This window comes from Dermatophagoides farinae, chromosome 6, assembly GCF_024713945.1.
Source record: "Dermatophagoides farinae isolate YC_2012a chromosome 6, ASM2471394v1, whole genome shotgun sequence".
NCBI classification, from domain to species: Eukaryota; Metazoa; Arthropoda; class Arachnida; order Sarcoptiformes; family Pyroglyphidae; genus Dermatophagoides; species Dermatophagoides farinae.
In genome coordinates this window covers 3,719,022-3,743,800 of record NC_134682.1, presented here as the reverse complement: position 1 = coordinate 3,743,800, position 24,779 = coordinate 3,719,022, and the positions used below count along the sequence as shown (strand labels likewise).

The 24,779-nt window shown below is 29.5% G+C and overlaps 5 protein-coding genes across 26 annotated transcripts; 1 reads left to right on the top strand and 4 right to left on the bottom strand.

Moving 5' to 3' along the window:
* The first annotated feature begins 1,496 nt into the window (after positions 1 to 1,496).
* On the top strand, positions 1,497 to 7,937 carry LOC124493521 (uncharacterized). 8 transcript variants are annotated; one of them, XM_075732339.1, is made up of 4 exons: positions 1,497 to 1,604; positions 2,729 to 3,136; positions 5,861 to 6,908; positions 6,979 to 7,937. In XM_075732339.1, exons 3-4 carry the CDS (start codon positions 5,971 to 5,973, stop codon positions 7,691 to 7,693), a joined length of 1,653 nt encoding a protein of 550 aa, XP_075588454.1. In that variant the 5' UTR covers positions 1,497 to 1,604; positions 2,729 to 3,136; positions 5,861 to 5,970; the 3' UTR covers positions 7,694 to 7,937. The 8 variants fall into 8 exon arrangements, with proteins under 8 accessions (XP_075588454.1, XP_075588455.1, XP_075588453.1 ...); XM_075732338.1 differs by lacking the exon at positions 1,497 to 1,604 and adding an exon at positions 1,720 to 2,423; XM_075732340.1 differs by lacking the exon at positions 1,497 to 1,604 and having other exon boundaries at positions 1,699 to 3,136; positions 6,982 to 7,937.
* Positions 7,798 to 9,319, bottom strand: LOC124493522 (UDP-glucose 4-epimerase). Its single transcript, XM_047056611.2, has 2 exons — positions 8,241 to 9,319; positions 7,798 to 8,162 (listed from the first exon to the last, which is right to left on the bottom strand). Exons 1-2 carry the CDS (start codon positions 9,102 to 9,104, stop codon positions 7,944 to 7,946), a joined length of 1,083 nt encoding a protein of 360 aa, XP_046912567.2. The 5' UTR covers positions 9,105 to 9,319; the 3' UTR covers positions 7,798 to 7,943.
* Positions 9,320 to 9,551: 232 nt separating this feature from the next.
* On the bottom strand, positions 9,552 to 11,499 carry LOC124494076 (beta-glucanase). The gene is made up of 3 exons (XM_047057226.2): positions 10,558 to 11,499; positions 10,172 to 10,495; positions 9,552 to 10,066 (listed from the first exon to the last, which is right to left on the bottom strand). The coding sequence occupies exons 1-3, from the start codon at positions 11,288 to 11,290 to the stop codon at positions 9,723 to 9,725; spliced, it is 1,401 nt and encodes a 466-aa protein (XP_046913182.2). The 5' UTR covers positions 11,291 to 11,499; the 3' UTR covers positions 9,552 to 9,722.
* Positions 11,500 to 11,618: 119 nt separating this feature from the next.
* Positions 11,619 to 18,641, bottom strand: LOC124494073 (inactive dipeptidyl peptidase 10). Of its 5 annotated transcripts, none has more exons than XM_075732334.1 (11): positions 18,249 to 18,641; positions 18,020 to 18,132; positions 16,724 to 17,947; positions 14,577 to 15,218; positions 14,236 to 14,468; positions 13,417 to 14,163; positions 13,186 to 13,338; positions 13,038 to 13,117; positions 12,228 to 12,979; positions 12,027 to 12,170; positions 11,619 to 11,952 (listed from the first exon to the last, which is right to left on the bottom strand). In XM_075732334.1, exons 4-11 carry the CDS (start codon positions 15,025 to 15,027, stop codon positions 11,771 to 11,773), a joined length of 2,742 nt encoding a protein of 913 aa, XP_075588449.1. In that variant the 5' UTR covers positions 15,028 to 15,218; positions 16,724 to 17,947; positions 18,020 to 18,132; positions 18,249 to 18,641; the 3' UTR covers positions 11,619 to 11,770. The 5 variants fall into 5 exon arrangements, with proteins under 5 accessions (XP_075588449.1, XP_075588448.1, XP_075588452.1 ...); XM_075732333.1 differs by having other exon boundaries at positions 14,577 to 15,215; positions 18,249 to 18,541; XM_075732337.1 differs by lacking the exons at positions 18,020 to 18,132; positions 18,249 to 18,641 and having other exon boundaries at positions 17,869 to 17,891.
* A 750-nt stretch (positions 18,642 to 19,391) lies between these two features.
* Positions 19,392 to 24,355, bottom strand: Cat (Catalase). Of its 11 annotated transcripts, none has more exons than XM_075732327.1 (6): positions 24,029 to 24,355; positions 22,594 to 22,854; positions 21,302 to 22,013; positions 20,899 to 21,229; positions 20,420 to 20,828; positions 19,392 to 19,590 (listed from the first exon to the last, which is right to left on the bottom strand). In XM_075732327.1, exons 2-6 carry the CDS (start codon positions 22,669 to 22,671, stop codon positions 19,579 to 19,581), a joined length of 1,542 nt encoding a protein of 513 aa, XP_075588442.1. In that variant the 5' UTR covers positions 22,672 to 22,854; positions 24,029 to 24,355; the 3' UTR covers positions 19,392 to 19,578. The 11 variants fall into 11 exon arrangements, with proteins under 11 accessions (XP_075588442.1, XP_075588445.1, XP_075588443.1 ...); XM_075732330.1 differs by having other exon boundaries at positions 19,392 to 20,277; positions 24,029 to 24,352; XM_075732328.1 differs by lacking the exon at positions 24,029 to 24,355 and adding an exon at positions 23,076 to 23,940 and having other exon boundaries at positions 19,392 to 20,277.
* Positions 24,356 to 24,779: the final 424 nt, after the last annotated feature.

The window sequence follows — 24,779 nt, the reverse complement described above, 5'->3', positions numbered from 1 at the left end:
TCAATGTGTACGAGAAAAAAAAATTTCATCAACAACATTATCATTGGTTAACATCGAAAAAGACCATCATTATGATGATGATGTTGATGATGATTATGATGAGAATTATGATGATAACAGTATTGGTGTATCATCACAAAGTTTTAGTTCATTAAGCGATTATCTACAGAATTTGTCGACAAAGCAAAAGCAAAAAAAATCAACATCATCATCATCATCGATTAAAGAACAAGAAATGAGCGCAACAAACGTCAATGATGAAAATCAATAATGATAATAATCCTTCCACATTGATGGATAATATTTAATAAATTTTGTTTTTTTTCACTTTCTCTCTCTCTTTTTTTGTTGATGTCATTTATGGTAATCATCATCAACAATTTTAAATTGAAAAAAAAACGAAAATTTTTTTTTTGCACTCAACAACACACACACACATACACAAGATTTATATTCAATTCCAATAAAGCAATCCAATATAATCTGATGATGATGATGATGATTTGGATGTTGTGTGTGTGTGTGAAGAAGAAGAAAAAGAAGATAAAACAAAACAAACAACAAAAAAAAAAAATTTCGAGCAAAACCACAAAAAATCATATGATGACATTACCGTTTACTGATTTAATTTTTTTTTTTTTTTGATACCGGAAATTAAATTCATCAAACACATGCACACACACACACACACACACGGGTAGTTTTATATTTTGGATTAATATATTGTACCGGCGACAACACGCCATCACCATCACCAATCAACATCACACAAATCGGAAATGTCACCACACACACACACACACGAACATCGAGAAATTTTTTATTTTTTTTTTTAATTACAGCAGAAATACGACATCCATCAGAAAAAAATACGCATCTAAAAAAAAACAAAAAACAAACTAATCGATTCGGAAATATCATCATGGTCAGTTTTTTTTTGTTTTTTTTTTTTGTTTTCCTACTTGATTTCATTCATATAAATCAAAATGATAATAGTGATCACACAATGTGGACAAGGACAATTGATCAATTGCGACAAAATATATACAAACACAATAGGTAAATATAATAAAACATTAATCATATGAATGAATGAATGAATGAATGAATGAATGGAATAAACAAAATTTCAAATTTTTTTTTTTTGAACTAATCAATCAATCATGATGATTTTTTGATTATTATTATTATTGTCGCCAAACATACGCAGACACACACACGATCATAATACAAAAATTCGGATGTTGAAATGATGTACATTGTACATACATACGTACACACATACACACAATAGAGGATATTCCCAAATTTGAATATTTTCTACACAAAAATTGCCATCATCATCATCATTATTATTCGGCCTCATTCAGAAAAAAAACATATTCATCATATTTCATTGTTATGTAGGGAGAAAAAAAAAGTTTAAAAAAAAAATTCAAAAAAAAAAATGAGAAAATAAAAATATTCGATGCGACTGCGTGTTTCGATCATTCGGGTTTTTTTTTTTTTTTTGACTTTCTCGTTTTCATTTTCGTTCACTCGATGATGATTTCAATATTCAAAAAAAAAAAAAAAAATTACTGAGACAAACAAACAGTTAAAATGTGAGAGAAAAACTTAACATTTTCATATTTTTTTTATTTTCGCGTGCATTTCCATTCCATTTTTTCTGTTTTTTCTGTTTTTATTGTTATTGTTATTACTATTACTGTCACAAATGATATTTATTTATCCATTTAAGAATGTAGAATAAATGTGCCTGTCTACATGTGTGAGTCATATATATATATTTATTATATTTCAATCCATTTGTCAATGTTGTGCAGTGTTGTGTTGTGTTTGTTTGTGTGTGTGCTCGATTCGATTCATGCAAATATAAATTTCTCTTTACAAAATTTCATTGCAATAATTTGGATCTTTTTTTTCGTGCTCTTTCACTCTCTCTCTCTCTCGTTTTTCCATCGTTTGCATATCTTTGTTACACGTTCTCAAAGTTTTTGTTGTATCTATTTTTCCATTATATTGTTGTTGTTGTTGTTGTTATTGTGTGTGTGTTTGACTTTTATTTTCGTTTTCTGTTCTCTCTCTCTGTCTGTTTTTCGGTTTTTTTTACGACGCCGACGCCAAAGTTTTTTTTTCTGGAGTCGGTTATAATAATAACATAACATTAGCAGTAACAGAGTCGGGTTGGGTTTTTTTTCCTCTGTTCATCGTTATTATTGTCGGTGGATCGGTCTATGTTTTTTTTTCTAGTGTGTATTTTGTGTGCTGCATTTAGAATATCCGTAATTTCTTTGCTTCTTCCTTCTCCTGAATCAATTATCGTCATCATCATCATCATCATATTTGTTGGATTGAATGTTGTCTGCCGAGCCGCTATAACAACGGGTATACTCGCGTATATACTCACGGTTAATGTGTGTGTGAGTATTTTGCTGTTTTTGTTGGTTATTTTTTTTCTCGGACAGCCGGTTATTTGTGTGTGTGTTTATGTGTCTTTGGATTTCCTTGTTATCCTTTTTTGTTTGCATTTTTTTTTCTTTCTGCCTTTGATCATCAGTAACACACACACACACACACACACAAACATGCATTTATCCCGACAACAACAACAACAACAACAACATTCCCCTAGTAACATACATTCGAATCGATTTTTTTTCTGATTTGATCTTGTTTTTTTTTATTCTGTTTTTGTTTTTGTTTTTGTTTTGTTTTTCAATTCTAGATTTTTTTTTATAAATGTGATTTTTTCCCTCATCATCATCATCATAATTGTTGTTGTTCTGGATTTCATTAGAATTTCGAATCATTGATCATCGAATCGAATCGAACAAAATCTTATATCATCAAATTCGAATATATATATAGATTAATATTGAACATGATCAAATTAACAAATTTCAAATTCTCAATTACCAATATTCGATAATTTTTTTTGTTTTTGTTTTCATCAATTGAAACAAACAAAAAAAAACTACGCCAAAGAAGTATTCATCATCACCATTATTTTCTCAATTAAATTTTTTCTGGTGAAACAAAAATCGTCGTTATGATCATCATCCACAACTGAACTGCATCATCGTATGATAATCAATTATCGTTTTAAAATATATTATTATTATTAATATACCAGGTATGTAATATGCTTTGGATTGAATGTAATTTGCTGTTTTTTTCCTGTTTTTTTTTCATTTCATTTCATCAACATCCATTATCATTGATTATTGATTTCCGATGAATCGTTTATGTCAGTAGTAAGTCAGTCAATCTGCAATAGTCATATTACCTATTGGCTCTACAAATTATTGATTTTAATGATTTTATTGCAATGATAAGAAAAAGTTTTTTTTTTAGAGAAAGTGAAAATAAATGTGATCATGTTTGTGTGGAATGAGTTGAGTTTCAAGTTTCAAAAAAAAAAAATGAAAATAACTTTAAATCGAATCATTCAGTTTGTTTTATCGTGAGGTAAGCTTTCTTAGCTGGCAACAACTTGTTGCCATGTGTGTGTTTCCGAAAGTAAAAATTTTCTCAATTTTTTTTTTGTCGAGATGATGATGATGATGATGTCGATAACTTGATTACTACTGTCGACCAGGTAATGGTAATGGTTCATATTACGGAAATCATTTTTCCCTCTTGACGATGATGATGATGATGATGGTGTTAATCATTGATTGTTGCCATTTTTTATCTTAAAGCATTCTTTTTTTTTTTTGCTTCAAAATTACAAATCAATTAAGATGAATGAATGAGTAAAATATATGTTCATGAAAATTGACTATCGATTTCGAACCGAAAACAATCGATTGTTGATGAAAATAACATCTGGTTATTTCCAGTTCCTCTCCTCTCTCTCTCTCTCTCTCTCTCTTTCAAATGAAATCAAAATTCGATAATTATTTTTTTAAGAATTTTTCTAAATCGTCATCATTCCATTTGAACTGGTTCGTTTTTTTTTATTCAATACATAAGATTTTGTGTGTGTGTGTGTCTGTAAACAAGTTGAAACATTTTCAGGTTAATTCCTCGTAATTTCATCTTTTTTTTATTTATAGTTAAAAAAAACTGCCAATGAATTTTATTTTTTTAATAGAAAAATAAATTTCAAGTTTTTTCTTTCGATTTTTTTTCGATTCTCGTTGTGTGTGTGTGTGTTTTTGTTTTAGCAGTATTTTGAGAATCAATTCATTCATTTACACACACACACACACACTTATTTATAAACACGCACATTCTTCATAAACATCATCATTTCATTTTAGAGATCTTGATCAAATTTTTTGTGTTTTTGCTGTGTATGATTGGGTTTTTCAATCTGATTTTTTTTCAGATACTACCCATCATAAATATCAAAACTTTATTTTTTTTCATCACATCTTTTTCCTTTATAAGAGAATTGTGTAAGTATATGGTGGTGGGTGTTGGTGTTGGATGTTGAAACGATTTTTATCATTGGTGGTGGTGGTGTGACAATTTCTTGGAATATTTGCAGAAGAAAAAAGATTATTTACCATTTTTTTGTTTGTTTTTTTGTTTTTTTTTTGTATCTTATGATGGTGATTATTACTATGATAATGATGACGAAGATTGTGTTTGTGTGTGTGTATGTTGAAACAAACGAATCGAAAAAAAATAATGAGTTATTAGGTCATTGTGTGTGTGTGTGTGAAAAAGAGAGAGAGAGAGAGAGAGCAATAGTGCACATATAAACTTTCGAAAGTTGTGGTGACTTGTCCACATAATGTACTGGTCCTATTGTCTTTTATTATTATCGAACCAGCAATCGAAATTTTAATGATAACAACAATGTGGTAGACAAACTAATAACCACCATCATTGCCAAAGGGCCTATTGCCACACCACCACCATTGTTGGTCTACACATATGATGATGATAAATAATTTTTTTTCCCTTTCATTTGTCGATAAATATTTTGTATGTTCCAAGTATCGTCAAGAAAAATACAAAACCAAAATGCTATGAGCGGTGTTTTTTTTCTGGTTTGTTCTTTTCCATCATCATCATCATCATCATCATCATGTTTGAAATTTGATTCGAAAGCTCTTTTTGCTTCTTTATATGTTGTTGTTGTTGTTGTTAAATTGCATTATCAACATCTCGACAAATAAAAGTAGCTATTGTTTGTTTTTTTGTTTGATGAGTCAAATTCAAATTTTTTTTTTTAAATCATCATTATGATGCTGATGATGGTTACAGCCACCACATATAGTTTGATGATGACGATGATGATTTAACCATTTCATTTTTTTTCAATTTTTTCATTTTATGTTTTGATTTTCTTTTATCTCTACACATTTTGTTTTCTTCAAAATTTTTATCATCGCCTTCAACAAAAAAAAAACAAAACAAAAATTTCAAGAGCTTTTTTCTCAAAAAAAGTGAGTTTTACTTATGAAAATATGATCGTATTTGTGATTTTTCTTCCTATTTTCAAATCGATCTCTTCACTCTTTGTGTATGATGATGTTACAGCCGGCTTCGACACATTTATAGCTAGCTAGCTATAGCTATAGATTGTTCGATTGATTGATTGATTAATTGTTATTTTGTATATATGGGTTTTTTGTTCGTTTCTTTTTTTATATATATTATATTATATTAATAATAATAATATTACGCCGTAACGAATCGATGTTTGTATTTGAGAAAATGAAATGAAAAAAAAAATAAAAGTAGTAAAGATATTGTTTTCAGCAACGGATGAAAAACTAAACGATGTATGTGTTTGGGTGTTGACAAAATTGAAATATCTCATATTTATCCACCAATAATAAAAGAATGTATTGTCACCAATTTTATTGACAAAATTTCTTTTTTTTTCTCTCGTTTTTAGACGCCTGATATATTATTGTCAACTGTTGTGGGGTTTCTTCGAACGAATCATTTTTATATTCTTTGTTTTTTTCCAATTGAACAATAAAAACAACGAAAAAAAACATCATCATGCCCATCAATTGTGATGTAAAGATTCCATCAATGGCTAATAATATGAATACGACCATTGTGAATACTGCGATGATGAATGGTCATCATCATCAACAACAACAACAACAAAATAAAATAAATTCAAATCGATCACGAATGATGATGAGAAATATGATAATATATGAACAATCACCGTCTGTTCCATCAGCATTATTATCATCAACGATGAATGGCCATATTAGTATTAATAATAATCATACAAATAATCATCATAACCATCATAATCATTTATTAAATGGACATCATCATCAGACTAATAATTATAATCAACAAAATCATAATTCTAGCCGTAATAATAGATCAACATCATCTACATCCGTACCATCATCATCATCATCATCATCGCCATCATCATTATCATTGATAATGGCTATTAATCGTTTTAAAAATTCGGTTAAAAATATGAAAGAAACGGTATTGATACCTACACGTTTAAATGATTTGGCTACATCAACAATCGATAATGGTTCTACATCTGATAATCCTATGGATGATCATAATCATCATCATCGTCAAACGAAACCAAGATTTTCAATGGATGATACATTGTTTCAAAATGATGATAAAATTGCCAATGGATATTCGGATTCAAATCTAGATAATAATTTATCGACGGTTAATAATCATAATGATGATTGTTATGATGATGGCGATGGTAATCAAAATAAGAATCATCATTCCATATTACAACGTAGTCAAACATTGCCTAATGGTGGTGGTGTTGCTGTTGGTAGAAACAACAGCAACAATAATGATAATCTGATTCTCATTAAACAACAACAGCAACAGACAGCATCGACGACACCACTTGGACAGCAACAAAATCTTTATGAACAATTTAAATTGTTAGAATTGATCGATAAAATACTATCATCTGACACAATTTTGTCACAAAAGTAAGAAATATGAATGCATTAAAAAAAAATTTTCGTTATGTTTTACCCGATTTTCATCGATCTTATTTAGTAGCCGAAATTTTCCTTCATCGATACGATCAAATACAACAAATTGTTGTGGTGGCTACATTGATCATCATCATCATCATCATCGACATGGATATGATAAAAATAACAATCCACGACGACGATTGACTATTGCAAGTATCGATGAGAATAGTGGCAAAATATCATCAAATGAAACTGGGGGCGATGAATCGATTATCATCAAAGATGAATCAACAATAAACACATATAATAATGGTAAATCATCTATAATGGGTGGAAAACCTTCGCTTGTTCGTCAATTAACAACAGGAAGTTATAATTATAATGGTAATAAATATCGAAGTAATAGCCCCGATAGCAATGCTTCAAGTAATAATGGCCAATTATTATCTATTCAAATGAGAGCCAATAATGATTCAGGTGGCCAATATGGTACACCAATTATAACTGATTGTTCATTGTTGAAAATCAAAGAAAAATTGGAATATCATTTAATTTGTTTAAAAAGTCTATTGAATATGATGAGCGATGGCGCTGAATTAATCACTCATACTTATTTGGATGATATACAATCGGGTGAAGATCGTTTTGATCAATCATTACTTGGCCGTAATAATGGTCCGAATGGTTCAAATATTGGTGCTGGTGGCGTTGGTGGTGGTGGTGGTGGTTCATCAGTAATTGATGGACAATTAGAATCATTGATCACACCACGTCATTATTATACAAGTAATTGATCAATTGAATCATGGCCCAACCGATGATTGATCAAGTCCTAATTATCATCCTATATATTTCAAATGTCTGATTCATTCAAATAATTAATAGATCCTATTTAAATATGATGATATCTAATTCAATTGTATTTTTATTAAATTAAAAAAAGATGTTTGTTAAAAATTATGTCAATCTTTAAAATTTCAATTGTCAAAATATTTATAGGAGTGAGATTTTAATTGAATAAATTATGCAAAAAGAAAATCTTATTCATTGAGCAATTTTATTATTACGAAAACCATTTGGATTTTTTGATTGCCAATTCCAGGTGGATGAACACATTTCATCGATAGTTTTTCTTGCTTTCCAGCCAAGTCTTTCTTTCGCAACATTAACATTGGCAAATAAAATGGCTAAATCTCCTGGTCGTCTATCGACAATTTTATATGGAATTTTAATGCCCGTAGATTTTTCAAATGATTCAATCAGCTATATATTTTGGATGAAAAAATTAGGATTGAAAATGAAAAATGGAAATGGAAAATTCTAAATCAAACCACAACACACCTGTAAAACAGTTGTGCCAGAACCAGTGCCAAGATTAATAGGATTATAACCGAACCATTCTTTTGGCGATGATAGCATATGTTTTAAGGCTACAATATGTCCATTGGATAGATCATCGATATGAATATAATCACGTACGCCGGTACCATCAACGGTAGGATAATCATCGCCAAATACATTTAAACATGGTCGAACCTTAACCGCTACTTGACTAATATAAGGCATTAGATTATTCGGAATATCATTTGGATATTCACCGATCAATCCTGATTGATGAGCACCAACCGGATTAAAATAACGTAACGATATGATGGACCATTCAGAATCGGCTTGACATACATCTTCAAGAATCTGTTCAACCATACATTTACTACGGCCATAAGGATTTGTACATTTGATACCGATTGGATGTGATTCGTCTAATGGTAGATATTGTGGCTCACCATAAACGGTTGCTGATGATGAAAAAATGAATTTTTTAACATTATATTTTTCCATAGCTTTCAATAGTGTGATAGATCCACCAACATTATTTTGATAATAACGTAATGGCTGTTGAACGGATTCACCGACAGATTTAAGTGCAGCTAAATGTATAACAACATCGATAGGACTATTTTCAATGAATATTTTATCTAATAATTCAGCATCTTCTGTTGTACCATTATAAAATTTGTCTATATTTTTTCCAGTTATCTGTTGTGCACGTCGTAAACTTTCGGGTAACGGATCACCATCCAAACGTATAGAATTGACAAGATTATCGATTACGATAATATTAAAATTATTTTCCAATAATTCAACCACACAATGTGATCCAACATATCCGGAACCACCGGTAATTAGAATTTTGGCAGCATCCATCTATGTACAAACACTGAAACAATTAATTTCTTTTGATGAAAAAAAACAACAAAAAACAACAATAATGACGACAACGCAAATCGAAACCGAAAAACGAACAAAACAAAACAAAAACAAAAACAAATCGACTCGATCGAATTAACCAGGAGCAGGCTTGTCTGAAAATTATATAGAACAGAGAACCCCAACAACAAATGCCACTCAATATAATGTTTAAATCCAGAAAAAAAAATCCGATGGTGTTAATAACGTATTGAGCCAACACCTGAAACGATAACAGTGACCATGAATATTATCAATTCAATTCAATTCGATCATCATCATTGATTAGATAAATTTCTTGGTTCTAAACATCGATAATACATTAAATGACAGTTTTTTGGCAAACAAAATTTTCTCTACACATTCGAAATGTCAATCATCATTCAAATAATCTAAACAAGTATAAATGATAAATTCATCATCATTCATTTATTTTATTTAGTTTAATGTCAATGACAATATATCCAAGCATCTGTGCGGAGTGTTTGTGGAAAAAAAAATCAAAGTTCGAAATTTAATTTTGAACATTTTTTTGTTGTTGTTTTTTCAAGGTTGACAACCATCATGTTCCGCCATCTAGTAATGATCAATGGTAAATGATTTTTCTGAAATAATTGTTTCATATGCTGGTGGATCTGATTGTTGTCCGGTGGCTGGTTTAATCTCTAGATATTCATTTTTACTGGTTATGGTATTCTGTATGGTTCTTTCCAATTGTGTTTCTAATGCATCATAATCATAGACAGGTATTTCATAGATTTCATCACGATCTTCAGGAATTGTATAGGAATTTCTTGGCGGTGGTACACTATAATAATCAATCTGATGTTCAACTTTAGCACCAAATTTTTTCATTTGAACAATTAGATAGATCAATGCGGCAACAAATAGGATGATTAATATGCTAATCAATATTATTACTGGATTTTTTTTTTTAGAAATAGAATTACAAATGAAAACAAATCAATAAAATTAGCCGAGTAATAATAAAAATAATATATTGATAATAAAACAAACAAACATACCGAATTGAAAATTTGTCAATTTAAATGATGAAGGATAATCAGAAAGTGATGAATCCGTTTGATCTAATTGTCTGGTCATTGTACAGATTTTATTCAAAACTATATCATATTTTGTTGTTGATTCTAGCAATGTATTAAAATGACAATCGGGAATCTGTGTATCATTATTATTCATATGATCAACATATTGATAAATTCGAACATAATCGACAACTAATGTTGGACAATTCCAATGAATTTTTTCGGATAAATTCTTAACATGAAAAAATATTCCACCAACACCAATCTGTAATCGTAGCTGATGAAATGGTTTTAAATATTTTTCTATGAGGTTAAAAAAAAATTTCATTAGAAAAATTGTATAATAATGTATTTAACACACTTACTTTCATTGCAAAAACAAATTTTATGGCTATAATAATCATCGAAAAAGAATCGTATGCTTCCATTATTCCATTCGACACCATAAAGATGGAAATCATTCATAGAACTAGCATTTGTAATGTTGACAGCCTCCAATGATTGATCAACAGGTTCATAGAAATTAGTAGAATCAGCATAATGTATACCACGAATGATGTTATTTCCCTGTACATAGGAAAAAATATCGATCTGTCCATTTTCATGCCAATATGATTCTCCATGATTTCTAGTGAATATAGATGTACGAAGAAAATTGCCAATAGGATTCGATGCACGAATCTCATATCTACCGTGTGTAAAATATTGATTCGTTGTCATTGATGCTGCCGTAAAATCATGATCATAATATGATTCACGCCGTGCAGCTAACATTAGATAACCATCAATAATCTGTACATTTTCTGGACGATTTGTATTACAATGTTCTTGTTGTAACCAATTACCAGTACAGGTACTCACTTCATGTTCAATTGTCCATTGGTTATCCAATGTTATTTTCGAATCAAATTCATCATGCCATACTAGATTCCATTCGGAAATTTTTGTTTTATTATCATCATTATCAAAGTATGGTTTAGTAGTCCATCTACAAATTGGTTGTTTCAAACTGGGCAATGAAGATTGATCAGCCAATATGATGATAGATGGCCATAATAATGACAACAATCGAATTATATGGGAAAAAATCATGATCATATTTGATTACGTTGAGAGATTTAAAACAGAAAAAAACAACAGACACATAACACACACACACACATACAAGATTCACAGTAAAAAAAAATCTCAATATGGATCTAGCAGTTTTTTTTCAATCAATGTTATTTCATTCAATTTGGTTGTGTGGTTGTGCGTTCAATCGTAAAGAAAACGAAGCCCAAAATCGAACGAGCTTCACCATCACCATCAACAACAACTTTCAAAGCATCAAAATCGAAGATTTCCTTTGTCGATAAAATCAAAAAATGCCTTATTTCCTTTCACACGGATATGATATATCAAATTTTAGTTGCTTTGTATAGTATTATACAATAATAATGTGACATTTATATTGATTTCAAATTTCAAAAGAAATAAAAAAAAACGAAAACAACCAGCAAAAAAAAAATTCAAATAAATAAAGATTAAAAAATTAACAGACCGATTAAATTAATCAATTAAAATAAATTATTATTATTATAATTGATGTGATTGGCCAAAACATTGTTCTTGCAAAAATCTTGTCATTCGTGGATAAAGATGTGCACTTGATCGTGAAAGAAAATGATTATCACCAGGATAGATTTGTACATCATAATCAATATTTAATTTATTCAATTGTCTCATCAATAATAATGTATGTTGATCGTGTACGTTATCTGTCAATAGAATGAATTTAATTGTATTCATCATTTTATTGATTTGATTGAATTAGATTTTTTTTTCAACTTACCATCACCTGTTCCGTATATCAATAGAAATTTTCGATTTCTCAAACCGGCAACAAAATCTAATAGATTGGCATCTTGATATGGTTGAATACTGCTGGGATCATCATTGTTTGGTAAACCGAGATATTTTTCCGTATAAGCAGAATCTGTAAAAAAAAAAATAAATCAAATCAACAAAATGGTCTCGCGAATGGAAATCATACCATAAAACATCCAATTGGAAACCGGAGCAACGGCAATGGCACATGAAAATAATCGATGATCAAATTGTTTAATTAAAGCCATCAATGAAAAATAACCACCGTAACTCCAACCCCAAAGAGCAATACGATCCGGATCAACATAGGTTAGGTTATTTTTCAAGAACCAAACAACATTGATTAAATCATCAACTTCGATACGACCAACATTCCTATACAATTGATGTAAATGACGTAGGCCTTGATTCGAAGTACCACGGCAATCAATTTTAGCATAAATATATTGATGTTTACTAGTCAAATATGAACTCCAATGATTCATTTCATATTTATCTTTGATCATCTGTGTACCAGGTGCACCATACAATTCAATCACCATTGGATATCGTTTTTCTTCATTAAAATCATGTGGTAAAATAAATTCAACAATAGCATCAAAATTATCTGCTAATTTTACATAAATTTTTTCATATCTAGGAATAAATTTTGTTTGCAAAAATCGATACAATTTACGATTCTCTTCAAATATTTCAATCAATTCATTTGTCTGTGCATTACGAAGTTCAACACGTGGTATTTCGTAGCCTTTACATTCGAGTATATAATATGTGCCTAATTCATTGAAATGAGCATCATTATTACGGCAACTATTACCAAGATAACAGGTTAGACAGACTGTATCAGATTTAATTGTTAATGAAGTTTTCATTATATGCTGTACTTCAGGATGATTACTCAATGTTGATGCATAATATCTGAAATGAAAATATAGATGGTGAACAAGTTTTTTTATTCGATTAGGAAAAAACATACACTTCATTGGTGATGGGCGAGTAATGAATCAATTTGATAATATCATAATCTCCTTGTGTGAGAAAATTAATCGATTTATCCTGGAAAAAAATGCACAAGATTCATTCAATGGAAAATAAAATCAGATAAATTTTTTCCACAATGTTACCTTAATATTAATGGCAGCAATATGATAAAAATCACCACGAATTTTACTACCAAATTTCGGTGTCCGAATAATAACTTTATCAACATATGCAGCGCTCAATAAACCATCTTCGAAACCATCCACCCAACCGGTTGTGGAAAATAAATCGTAAAGCTTAGTGGTTTTTTTTTAAATATAAAAAGAAGGATTAGTTTTACTTATTAGTTTAATGATATTCAGTTTCACACAAACCTCTTGACATTTCCATTGATAATTACTATCACAAATTGTTAATAATGATCGCCGTTGATCACGTCTAGTCCATACAATCAATAAACGTTTATCATCATACCAAATCACACGGGAAACATAATAATCACGTTCATTGAATATTTTCATCGGTGGATCAATTCGTACCATACGAATATGTTCAGTCTGCGAATGAAGATTAACCACATAAATTGTTACTTGTGGATTATGTCGACCAGGTTTTGGATAACGAATCGTTTGTAAATGTGGATATTGATTTGTTGTTACATTTGAATATTCTCCAAAACGTTTGAATGCAACCATATTGACCAATGTATCGTTAATCTGTAAATAGGCTAGATAATCACCGTTTGGTGAAAACCAAAATGCTTTAGCCTGATTCATAATCTCTTCTTCATAAAGCCAATCACAATGGCCATTGAATATAACACCAGAAACACCGGTCACGGTCAATCGAATCGTATCCGAACGTGCTGAATGGCGATAATAAATGTTATTATCATAAATAAATACCAGTTGAGAATTTTTTGGACCCCATTCAGCCCATTGAAAACGTGCATCAACAAATAGTGGTCCATCAAATAACTGTATGATCGTATCATTATGAATGTCATAGATTTTTAATTTAGATAATTTCGAATAACGAAACAATTCGGTTGGCTCCGTTTTTGACCATAATAAATACTGTTTATCTTTCGATAGCTGTAATCCACGAAGATTTTTGGTCAACTAAACATGATTATGTAATATGAATGAATTGAATATAAAATCAAATGCATTAGAATGACTAGAATTACTTACCACCTGTATAAAATGAATAAATTGTTTCGTTATCTGTTGTTCAACATTATACAAACAAAGATTGTATTCGACATCATAAAAGGCGATTTCATTGTTGGAAATCCATGAACCATTAAAATAGTTTGCTGATAATTCATCACGAAATATTTCATTCAATTGAATTGGCTGTTGATGTGATGATTGTAGTCGGGTGTCAATATTGTTGGCCAATTCATCATTATCATTATCATTGGCTAATAAATTCAGGCCAAAAGCAAAGTGAAAAAAAATAATTGTCATTAAATGATTTTATGAAATTGAATTTGTTTCAAAAAAAAAAAATGTAATCAAATTGTGATTACCTTTAGCTAAATATGGAAATAATGATGATGATGAATGCTGTAATGCGGACGATGACGATGACGATGATGATGATGATGATGAGATCAATACATTGACTAATGAACTGGATATCAAACAAAATATTGAAACCAGTATAAGCAATGTGATTGCTGATAAAAATTTTCTCTTTTTTGGTATTGTCGACGGCATGTAGAATACATTCCGTATTAGATTAATGAGAAAGAATTTTGATTCTATTGGAATGTTTTTACAATGATTATGACGAGAAGAATGATATGATAATGTAGATATGGTTGACGATAATGACTGTGTTGTTGATCGGTGGTTACGTTGTTGTTGATGAATTTGATTCAATGTTGAAATCGTTTGTTGATGGTGATTATTATTATCGTTAATAATTTCAGTGGCCAATATACAATCATTATGATCAGATGGATGAAAACGAGACATAGAAATCAATCGAACATTATCGGCTTGATCACTGAAATTTTGTTGTAAAATTTTCTGCCTAATCGGATTATGAATAAATATTGATTGATTACGATCGTCGTTGTACAATGATGATAAATATCTTTCTCTTGTCCTATTTTCAGCTATTGCCGTAATAACCGTTGTATTTTGGCGATTATCATCATTATCTGCTATATTATCAGTAAAATATAATGAAAATGGATGCATTTTATTAGTAAAACCAAAAAAAAATTGATTGATTATCAGATTATGAATCAAAAAAAAGTGGCAAAAAAATGAATAAATCGCAAAAAAATATTCATGCGATCATCATGATCTTTGAATAGAAAATGAATCATATTAAATTCAAAATAGAAAAAAAAGTTTTCTTTTATCTCGATATATAAATTGAAAAAACAAAAACTTGATACATTTTTTTTCACACACATGGATAAAAATTGGTGGTGAAAAAAAACTCTTTTTTTCAAGTTTGATCAGATTTTTTTTTTTGCAAGGAATGAGAACCAAAAAAAAAAAAAAAAAGAAACCAGGTTGATGATAAAATGGAAACGGTTCACTTGCCCGTCGTAGTCGTAGTCGGTCAGGTTGTAAATAATGACAAATTAATTTGTACTGAGATGAATAAAAAAGAAATGAAATGAAATGAATAATTTTTTTTTTGGTCAAGCAAAGACGAAATTGTTTTGTTCCATTTCAGCAAAAAAAAATCCAATCTGTTTCGGGTGACGGTTATTGTTGTTGTTGTTGTTGTTGTTGACTGATTGATCGAATGGTGGCAGTTTTTATTGTTGTTGATAAATAAATCAAAACACACACACACTATGTGTTCTCTTTACAAGCAAATTATTTCGAAAAAAAAAGAAAATAAAAATCACTATATACTACTACATTTACAGTTTAGCAATGAATATCGAGGATAACAACATTCTTTGATTGATTAATCAATAAATAATCAAAGACCGGCCATGAGTCTTTGATCGTTAATGATAATGGATAATTGTGACTTTTTTATGATGTGGAAACAATGAAATTAATTAATTTTCAATTTTAATGGGCAAAAAATGTCAACTTACATAATATACAAAATTAATTTGAAATCAATGAAATAATAATAATTAGTCGTTCAATAATTTCAATGTTCGTTCAATCGGACAATATATATGAAAAAAAACTGTGTGTGTAGGTGTGACGAAAATACAAGAAAAAAAACTTTTTTGTTTCAAATGTGTGAAACAGACACGAATAGACGTTTCTGGATTTAGTAGCTAGTCATCGAATCAATTTAAATCGACTGAATGAAAAAAAAATTTTTTTTTGTCCATCATGAAGATGCTCGGAAAAATTGATTATAAAAATGGAAGAGTGAGAAAGAGAGAGAAACTAGGGCTTTCTTTATGGATCACATTTGGAACGGTTTTTTTTGTTTGTTGCGGCTGCTGCTGCTTCTGCTGTTTTACTCACACAAATTCAAACATCTGCCTCTCTGCTTGAATCATTTTTATATACTCAATTTGAAATTGAATTTATTTTTTACTACCATTTTCATTTCATATTCGGAAATGTTTGCCATTTTCATTTATGCATACCGGATTATTTGTCAATCACCATCATCATCAATCGTCATTGTTGATTGTGGTTAGTGCAAAAAGAGATACAAAAAAAAACGTAAACAAACCTTTTATGCGAAACCAAAGATGTTCAAATGTTTATATTTGTTTCATGTGGTGATTTCAATGATGATGGTTGAATGATTGAATGAATGACAAAAAAAAACGATTTTAAAAAAAAGAATTTCAAATGGTGACAATTATTTTCCGATTTGAAAATTCAATCGGAATGTTTAAAACGGAACCACAATCAAACAATCATGATGATGATGACAATGGTGATGTTCAAATTGATTGAATTCAACATTTACATAGGTAAAACAAAAAATACACTTTGGTTTTGAAACAAACAATCACATTATCCTTGATGATAACCATCATTATTGATCACAAACACAAACATTATGATCGTCGTTGCCCATTTTTTTCCCCATTGAAATCTGGTTTATTCATCACACAAAATCTGTTTCACAGGTAAAAATTTATTGCAACCGAACAAGAGATGAGATCAATGTTTTGTTTCCGATGCAACAACAACAACAGACAAACACCGTCATATATAATGATAATTATATTAACGATGATGATTACAATGAATATGATCAATCTACAGAACAATTTTTTCTTAGTTTGATCATGATCATAGTAGTCGTCGTCTGTCGTTGTTATTTTTTTGCTGGTTATACACCATTTATTATTGTCGTAGCCGTCGTTGCTATGTGAGGATGATGATGATGATGTCCAAGACATTGAAAAAGATTCGTCAAGATAATTTATGTGTGTGTGTGTGTGTGTGTGTTCGTGTTTGTACATATAGACGATGAATGAATTAAAAGAGAACCAATCAACAACAAACATTCATTCTCAAAGATAATGACGATGATAATGAATGAAAGGAGAAAGTTATGTGTGTGTGTGTGTGTGTGTATTCTTCACTTAGAATTGAAAATGATGATATGTAATGATGATGATCATTAATGATTCGAATTATAAAAACTTCGATCATGGCAGGCGCCTCGTTTAATTCATTTGATCGTTGTAACCAGATAATTTTTGTTTGATTTGTAGAAAAAAAAATTCTTGTTTTGTTCTGAAAATAAGATGAAGCGAAGAGAGTTGTAAGCGGGAAAACAAAAACAAAAATTAAAGCTAATGATCATTAAATGGTCTTGAAAACGATAAAGATGATGATGATGATAAAAAGTTGATTCACCTCTTATTATCCATATAATTGGTTTTTTTTTCTTTGATTTCCAAACAAATTTTGTTCAATTTTTCTCGATCCAATTTATCTAGACAACAAAAGAAAAAAAAATGATCAAATTAAAACAATGAAAACTAATCAAATCATTGAAAAAAAATACATATTTGATGATGATCATTGGAAAAAAAAATTTGGATCAAAGTCAATGCGGTGTGGTCATTGGATTTTCAATAGTGATGTGATTCAAGATTTCTTGCAAAATTTGATGATGACCTTTTTATGAAACGAAAATTATGATTTTTTTTAATTTAACAAAAAAAAAAATTTCGACATCAAAACAAGATGCGCACAGAAAATTGAATTTGTAAATCCCAGCGAAAAAAACATACATACATAGTTCGTTGGCGGTCAAACAAACAGAAAAAAAAATGTTCTCGATTGTTTTTTGTTTTGTCATGTCATGTTATCCATTCATCTATCAGGCTTTCAATGTCTTGACCATTATTGAAAAAAAAGATGATTTTTTTTTTTTGGAACATATCGCTTTTAGATAATGTCAAAATTGACAATCTTTTTTTCATCGTTGGTCATTTTGATTTGTACCAAAAAAAAAAAAAAAAATTGAATCCATCTTTCTACAGTAATGTTCAAGGAAAAATAAATATGAAATGTTGTTGTTGTTTTCCTCGTTTGTTCGTTGTTCATCATGCTTTATCATCATCATTACTTTATGAGTAATAATTAAAAAATAAAAAAGTTGCATGAATGAATGATTGATCAACCTTGATCATCATTATTGATGATTGTGAATTTGTAGAGAGAGAGAGAGAGAGAATGGAAAGAGAAAAAAAATGAGAAGACAATAAGAATAGTTTACAATGATATTTACCAACACATAATAATATTAACATTGAAACATGATTAATTCTTCGAATATGATTTGGTCACATTATCAAACCAGAAGAATGATAATTTCATTTCATACTTTGGTTTTTTTTTGGCTGTAAATGAAATGTCTGATTTGATGTAGAATAAAAAAAATGAATATATATGCTAATCCATTATATTTCATGAATTTCATTCAACTATGAATCATATTGTTGAATGAAATGAATCGATTCAATGAGCATTATTATATGTTCTTGAAATTGCGGAAACATGATCGGCCAGGGCAGCAATTAAAAAAAAAATAAACCTGTATATATAAATGAATTGATCAGCAACAAATGAAAATAAACTTGTTGAATAATGGCATACATTTCACATTAGATTCAATTCAATTCAATTCAACTTATTCATTCATTTTGTGTCCTCGACAAAGAATTTTTTCTTTTTTTTTTTTGTTGCCATCAACATATTTCGTTTGTTTGTTCAACTATTATTTTATTGATCATGTTGTGTATACACATAAATTTTCCAATGTACAATTCAAAACACGTTGTTTGATTGAAAATTTTGAAATGATAAGTAGTAATAGAAAATTGAATTCATGGATAAATAAACGATAAGTAAACAAATGGTAAGACACAATATTTTGATTTGAAATAAATTTTTTTTTATTTTATTTTCAGAAAAAAAAATCATTCAATAAATTGTTTCAAACATCGAACATGATGATTCAATTATTTATTTATTATTATTACAATCATAAATGTGTGTGTGTGTCAGGCTGAGTTAAAATAGTTGAAAATTTCCGGCCCCAAAAAAAAAATGTTGACTTTAAAATTTTGCCTAAAAAATTTAAAAAAAAAAGAAATCATTGAAATGAATCAAAGTTTTTCAAGTTTTTTTTCCTGTCATTCCGGTTCCTGTATTACGGTATTAGTATAATTAGTTTATTATTTGAATCGTTGTTTTGATTTTGTTGTTTCATTTATATCATTTGTACTACCACATATTGTTGATTGTAACAATGATCGTGTGGCAGCTGTTGCTGCCTCCGAAATAGCTCTTGATGCTGGTGATGATTGTGTTTGTGTTTGTGATATTGATGAACAATTAACTGTACGACAAATCGGTGCTAAACGTTGTGATGTTGTAAAGATCAAACGAGCTAGATTATATAATGTATGTATTCTATGATTATCATCATCATCATCATTATTATTGTTATTGTTTATAAAATTTAGATTTGTTTCTAGATTATTATGATGTCGTTTTGAATGAAAATGTTCATCATCGATTATATTCTACTAATGTGAAAAATGATTCAATTAAAATGACGATCGAATTAAAAGACAGAAGAAAATATGAAATAAAAGTTTAGTTTAGTTATTTTGTTACGAAGACAATGGAATGTTATCTATGATTTTTTTCTGGAACATCTACTGCTACGTTAAATCTTGTGGGCAAATTATGATGTGGTTTGATGATAATTTTTTTGTTGTTGTTTTGTTTTGTTTTGTTTGGACACATTCACTGGACAAAAACGAAAAAAAAAATGATCATGCAAAACAAATAAAAAACAGAAAAAAATTAGCAAAAAAATGGAACCGAATTTTCATGCAAAAAGAAATTACAATTGTTTTTTTTTTCTGTATGTATGTTTGTGGCAACTTACTTTATGAAGATTTAGTATTGTACGTAATTTGCCACCAAAATCCGGATGTACACGTTCAAAATTACGTACTGCTTTTTCCTGTATCATTGGATCTACTTGACTCATATGTTCAGCAATATTATTCACTAAACGTTCACGTTCATCATTCGATAGTACATTGTTCCAAAATTCAGTAACCTGTTCAAAATTATCATCATTGTTATTATCATGACGATCAATATGTCCAGCGGTCTGATCACAATGGTCACGATGACATTGATCAGTTTTCCAATTTGAAAATGAATTTGGCCAATAATTTGGTTGTCCACCACAATTATCATCATAACAATATGGTCCATCACGTATTGTTGGATTCATAACCGGACATTTTGGTCGATTCACTGGTAATTGATGAAAATTTGCTCCAAGTCTAGTTAATTTTAAATAAAAAAAAATTAATTTTCAATAAATTTTTTTTTAACTTGAATAGTGAAATTTACCGATGTCTTTGGGTATCAGTATAGGAAAAAAGACGACCAAGTAACATTCGATCAGGTGATGGTTCAACACCAGGTACCATATTAGCCGGAGAGAAAGCCATTTGTTCAACTTCAGCAAAGTAATTTTGTGGATTTCGATCCAAAACTAGATCGCCAACTTCAATCAATGGATATTCTTTATGTGGCCAAATTTTAGTCAAATCAAATGGATTATATTTAAATGTTTTTGCCTGGTCGAATGTCATGATTTGTACGTGTAATTTCCATTTGGGAAAATTTTTATTCTCGATTGCATTGTACAAATCACGTATAGAATAATCAGGATCTTCACCTAAATATTGACAACAACAACAAAAATCAATGATGAATGGGAAAAAAATTCAAATTGAAAAAAAACACAAACCTGCCAAACGTGTAGCAGTATTGACATCCAAATTTTTAATACCCTGTTGTGTTTTAAAATGAAATTTCGTATAAAAAGCTTCACCTTGGCCATTGACCAATTTGAATGTATGTGATCCATAACCATTCATATGGCGATAACCATCGGGTATGCCACGATCGGAGAATAAAAATGAAAATTGATGTGTAGTAGCTGGTACAAGTGAAAAGAAATCCCAAATCATATTAGCATCTTTAAGATTTGTTTGTGGATTTCGTTTTTGTGTATGAATAAACGATGGAAATAGAATTGGATCACGAATAAAAAATATCGGTGTATTATTTCCAACTAGATCCCAATTGCCTTGTTCCGTATAGAATTTAACAGCAAATCCACGTGGATCACGTAAAGTATCTGCGGAACCAGATTCACCACCAACAGTTGAAAATCTTACAGCAACCGGTGTACGTTTACCAACAGTATCGAATAATTTAGCTTTACAATATTTGGTAATGGCATTGGATGTCACTTCAAAATAACCAAAAGCACCGGCACCTTTTGCATGTACAACACGTTCCGGTATCCGTTCACGATCAAAATGTGCAAGTTGTTCTAAAAATTGAACATCTTGCAATAGAATAGGTCCTTGTGGTCCAATAGTTAGTGAATTTTTTAAATCTGCAACCGGTTTACCGAATATGGTTGTCATATTTTCTTCTTTTTCATCCATTTTCTTGATGATAAATAAATTATAAATTTGAAAAAAATAAAAGTCAAAAAAATCAATTAATCAAATGTCAAAAAAATTAATAACAATCGCGATTGTTTCGATAGTGGAGAATTCTTAAGAATTTTTCAATCACCAATTACAATGGTTAATGGAAATTTTTTTTTTCTGTGGCGTCTGACAGTTTTTGTTCCATTTACTATAAAAGATCCTGGAACTACAATGAACCTTATGAACTAGTTTATTATGATAACAAAAATTAACCACAGTTATAATCGGTAATGTTTCACTTGACAAATTTGATAATCACGGTTGTCATGGAAGTTTTGATATGTCTGTATGTATGTGTGTTTGTGATGGAATTGGATCAAGAAATTCCTGAAGCGCGACTAGAAAATTTTTTTTTGCTTTTGCTATACTTTTATTAGTGGCTGACCTGGATTTCGAATCGAATCGATTTGTGATTATTATTAAACATATAATATAATATACAATTTGTATACATAATGCAAAAAAAAACCCAAAAACCCAAACACAAACACACAAAAAAAATCAAAGAATTATGAAATCAAAAAAGGTTACATACCTTGTTATCATTATGATTCGATAAATTCATTCGTTTCAATCGCGCCAATTGTTCGGCTGCATAATCTTTTGATGACATTTTTTTTCGAACGGTTTTCAAATGTCAAAAAAAAATGATAAATAAACAAAACAATAAAATCTGTCCGTCCGTCCTTTATATCGAATGGTCAATTCGGATATGATGTGTTGATGAACCTTTTTTTTGGGGTGTAAAAATAAATAAACACCTTACAGCTGGATGAACTTTTATATACAATCAAATCTGGAAAATTAAAATCCAAATAAAAAAAAAGAATGGAAAAAATTTTATTTTTAACATATAAAGGTGTGGTATAAACTGATAATACCAGTTGCATAAAAAAACACAACAACACAAAATTCACACACACACACACAATTGTTGTGAAAGAAAAAAAAACAAGAAAAACTAGTCTAAACAACAACAACAACCAGCAGCAGCAAAGAATAATTGAAAATCATTACATTGACAATCAAAAAAACATGAATAAACTCAAAACACACTATGGATCATCATTATCATCATCATCATCATTAAATATAAAGCTTGATTTCTTGATGATAGTTGTCGTTGATTTTAATGTTGTCAATGTGATAACCAGAAAAAAAAATGATAAAAACAATTCCAAAGTATCAAAAAAAAAAAAATCATTTGTGTGTTTCTCTCTCATTAATACATCCTCTTTTTATCCACTAGAAAACAGAGGAGATAATTTTGAATGCAATTGGATTTTTGATCAACCACGAAGAAAATAGAAACACACACATTACACACACACACACAACAAATTAAAATTACAACTTTTTTTTCCTGTCACAAAAATTGGTTGGATGGATAAATTCTGTTGTCGATATGGTGGTGTCGGTATGTTGTCGTCAACAATTGTCAACTTTTTTTTTCTCTCTCTCTCTGTGTGATGATGACGATTTATAAATTTACGGTTGGATTGGTTTAATTTCTGTCGGACATACGCACACACACACAAACACATACAATTTGTCCACCGTTTGTTGTTCATCGTTCGTTTCATGGTGTGTTCGTGACATTCAATTGAATTTTTTTTTTATGATTAAAGTTCAATTCTTGTACAATTTTGTTTGTTCATAAATTGCTATTATTTTGAAAAGCAATTGAAAAAAACAACCAACAAATAATCGAATGATCGATGATGATGATTATGATGATCACATAGAATGTAAAATTTACACTGTAAATCATCATTGGCCATTGTAATTTTTTTTTTTTTTTTTTTTGAAATGATAATTGAATGTTTCGTACAATAAAATTCGTGTCTCTCGGTGTGTGTGTAATGTTTGAAAGATTCATGGCAAAAGATTTTTATTTTCATCTTTCTCCCAAAAAAAAAAATTTCTTTTTAGATAAAACACAAAGAATGGGAAAGAGAAAAAAAACTTACCAATAAATCAATGTGAAGAAGAAGAAAAAAAAAAGAATGGCAAAATGAAATATTTGATTTTTTTCAATCGGACAATTGTACAATGCAATTTGGATGATGTTGATGATGATAAAAAAATGGTTAAAACCGTCCGGACATATATATACACACACACACACACAAACTGACCAGCAATGAGAAAAAAAAGATTTTCAGATTCATATGAGGCATGCTCTTTCTTTTCGGTCAATATTCACGGGAATTATTCATCATTCGTTCGTTTGGAAGGCGTGTTTTGTTGTTATGTTGATGCATGCATATAGTAATTATTATAATACCGATTTGGTCAGTATTTTGTGTGTTGTAGTATCCAATGGTGATTTGATTTGATTTTGATTCAAAAAAAAAAAAAAAACAAAAACCAAACAACAACAATCTTGACTAGCCGGAAATTTCGAATCATCATCAATATTGATGATGATGGCCCCAGTGTCGCCATCTGTAGCCACGGGCATGTACTTTTAAAAATTCGAATTTTTTTTGTTGTTGCTCATTTTCAACCTTGAATTCTATTCAATTCCAATTAAAAAATTAGAAAAATTTTTTAAAAGAAATCGGAATTGAATTGGAAAAACCCGAAAAAAAACTTTTTGGTTCATCTTTTGAGATAAAATCTTTTTTTTGTTTGAAAAACAAAAAATTTTCAATGTTGATATTGAATGTTTGCTGTCTCTCTATTCATTCATTTTGTTTTGAATAATAATTTTGATTA

Bases quoted from the DNA above. Each gene is read 5' to 3' on its own strand.
- LOC124493521 (XM_075732339.1), top strand. From the start codon at position 5,971: ATGCCCATCAATTGTGATGTAAAGATTCCATCAATGGCTAATAATATG. The intron at 6,909-6,978 runs GTAAGAAATATG...GATCTTATTTAG, and splicing joins GACACAATTTTGTCACAAAA to TAGCCGAAATTTTCCTTCAT.
- LOC124493522 (XM_047056611.2), bottom strand. From the start codon at position 9,104: ATGGATGCTGCCAAAATTCTAATTACCGGTGGTTCCGGATATGTTGGA. The intron at 8,163-8,240 runs GTGTGTTGTGGT...CAAAATATATAG, and splicing joins CTGGCACAACTGTTTTACAG to CTGATTGAATCATTTGAAAA.
- LOC124494076 (XM_047057226.2), bottom strand. From the start codon at position 11,290: ATGATCATGATTTTTTCCCATATAATTCGATTGTTGTCATTATTATGG. The intron at 10,496-10,557 runs GTAAGTGTGTTA...TTAACCTCATAG, and splicing joins AATTTGTTTTTGCAATGAAA to AAAAATATTTAAAACCATTT. The intron at 10,067-10,171 runs GTATGTTTGTTT...AAAAAAATCCAG, and splicing joins ATTGACAAATTTTCAATTCG to TAATAATATTGATTAGCATA.
- LOC124494073 (XM_075732334.1), bottom strand. From the start codon at position 15,027: ATGTCTCGTTTTCATCCATCTGATCATAATGATTGTATATTGGCCACT. The intron at 12,980-13,037 runs GTATGTTTTTTC...TTTTCATTTCAG, and splicing joins TCGCCCATCACCAATGAAGT to ATATTATGCATCAACATTGA. The intron at 11,953-12,026 runs GTAAGTTGAAAA...TTCTATTGACAG, and splicing joins GATATACGGAACAGGTGATG to ATAACGTACACGATCAACAT.
- Cat (XM_075732327.1), bottom strand. From the start codon at position 22,671: ATGTCATCAAAAGATTATGCAGCCGAACAATTGGCGCGATTGAAACGA. The intron at 22,014-22,593 runs GTATGTAACCTT...TTTATCATCAAG, and splicing joins CGAATCATAATGATAACAAG to AAAATGGATGAAAAAGAAGA. The intron at 21,230-21,301 runs GTTTGTGTTTTT...GTCAATATTTAG, and splicing joins TACTGCTACACGTTTGGCAG to GTGAAGATCCTGATTATTCT.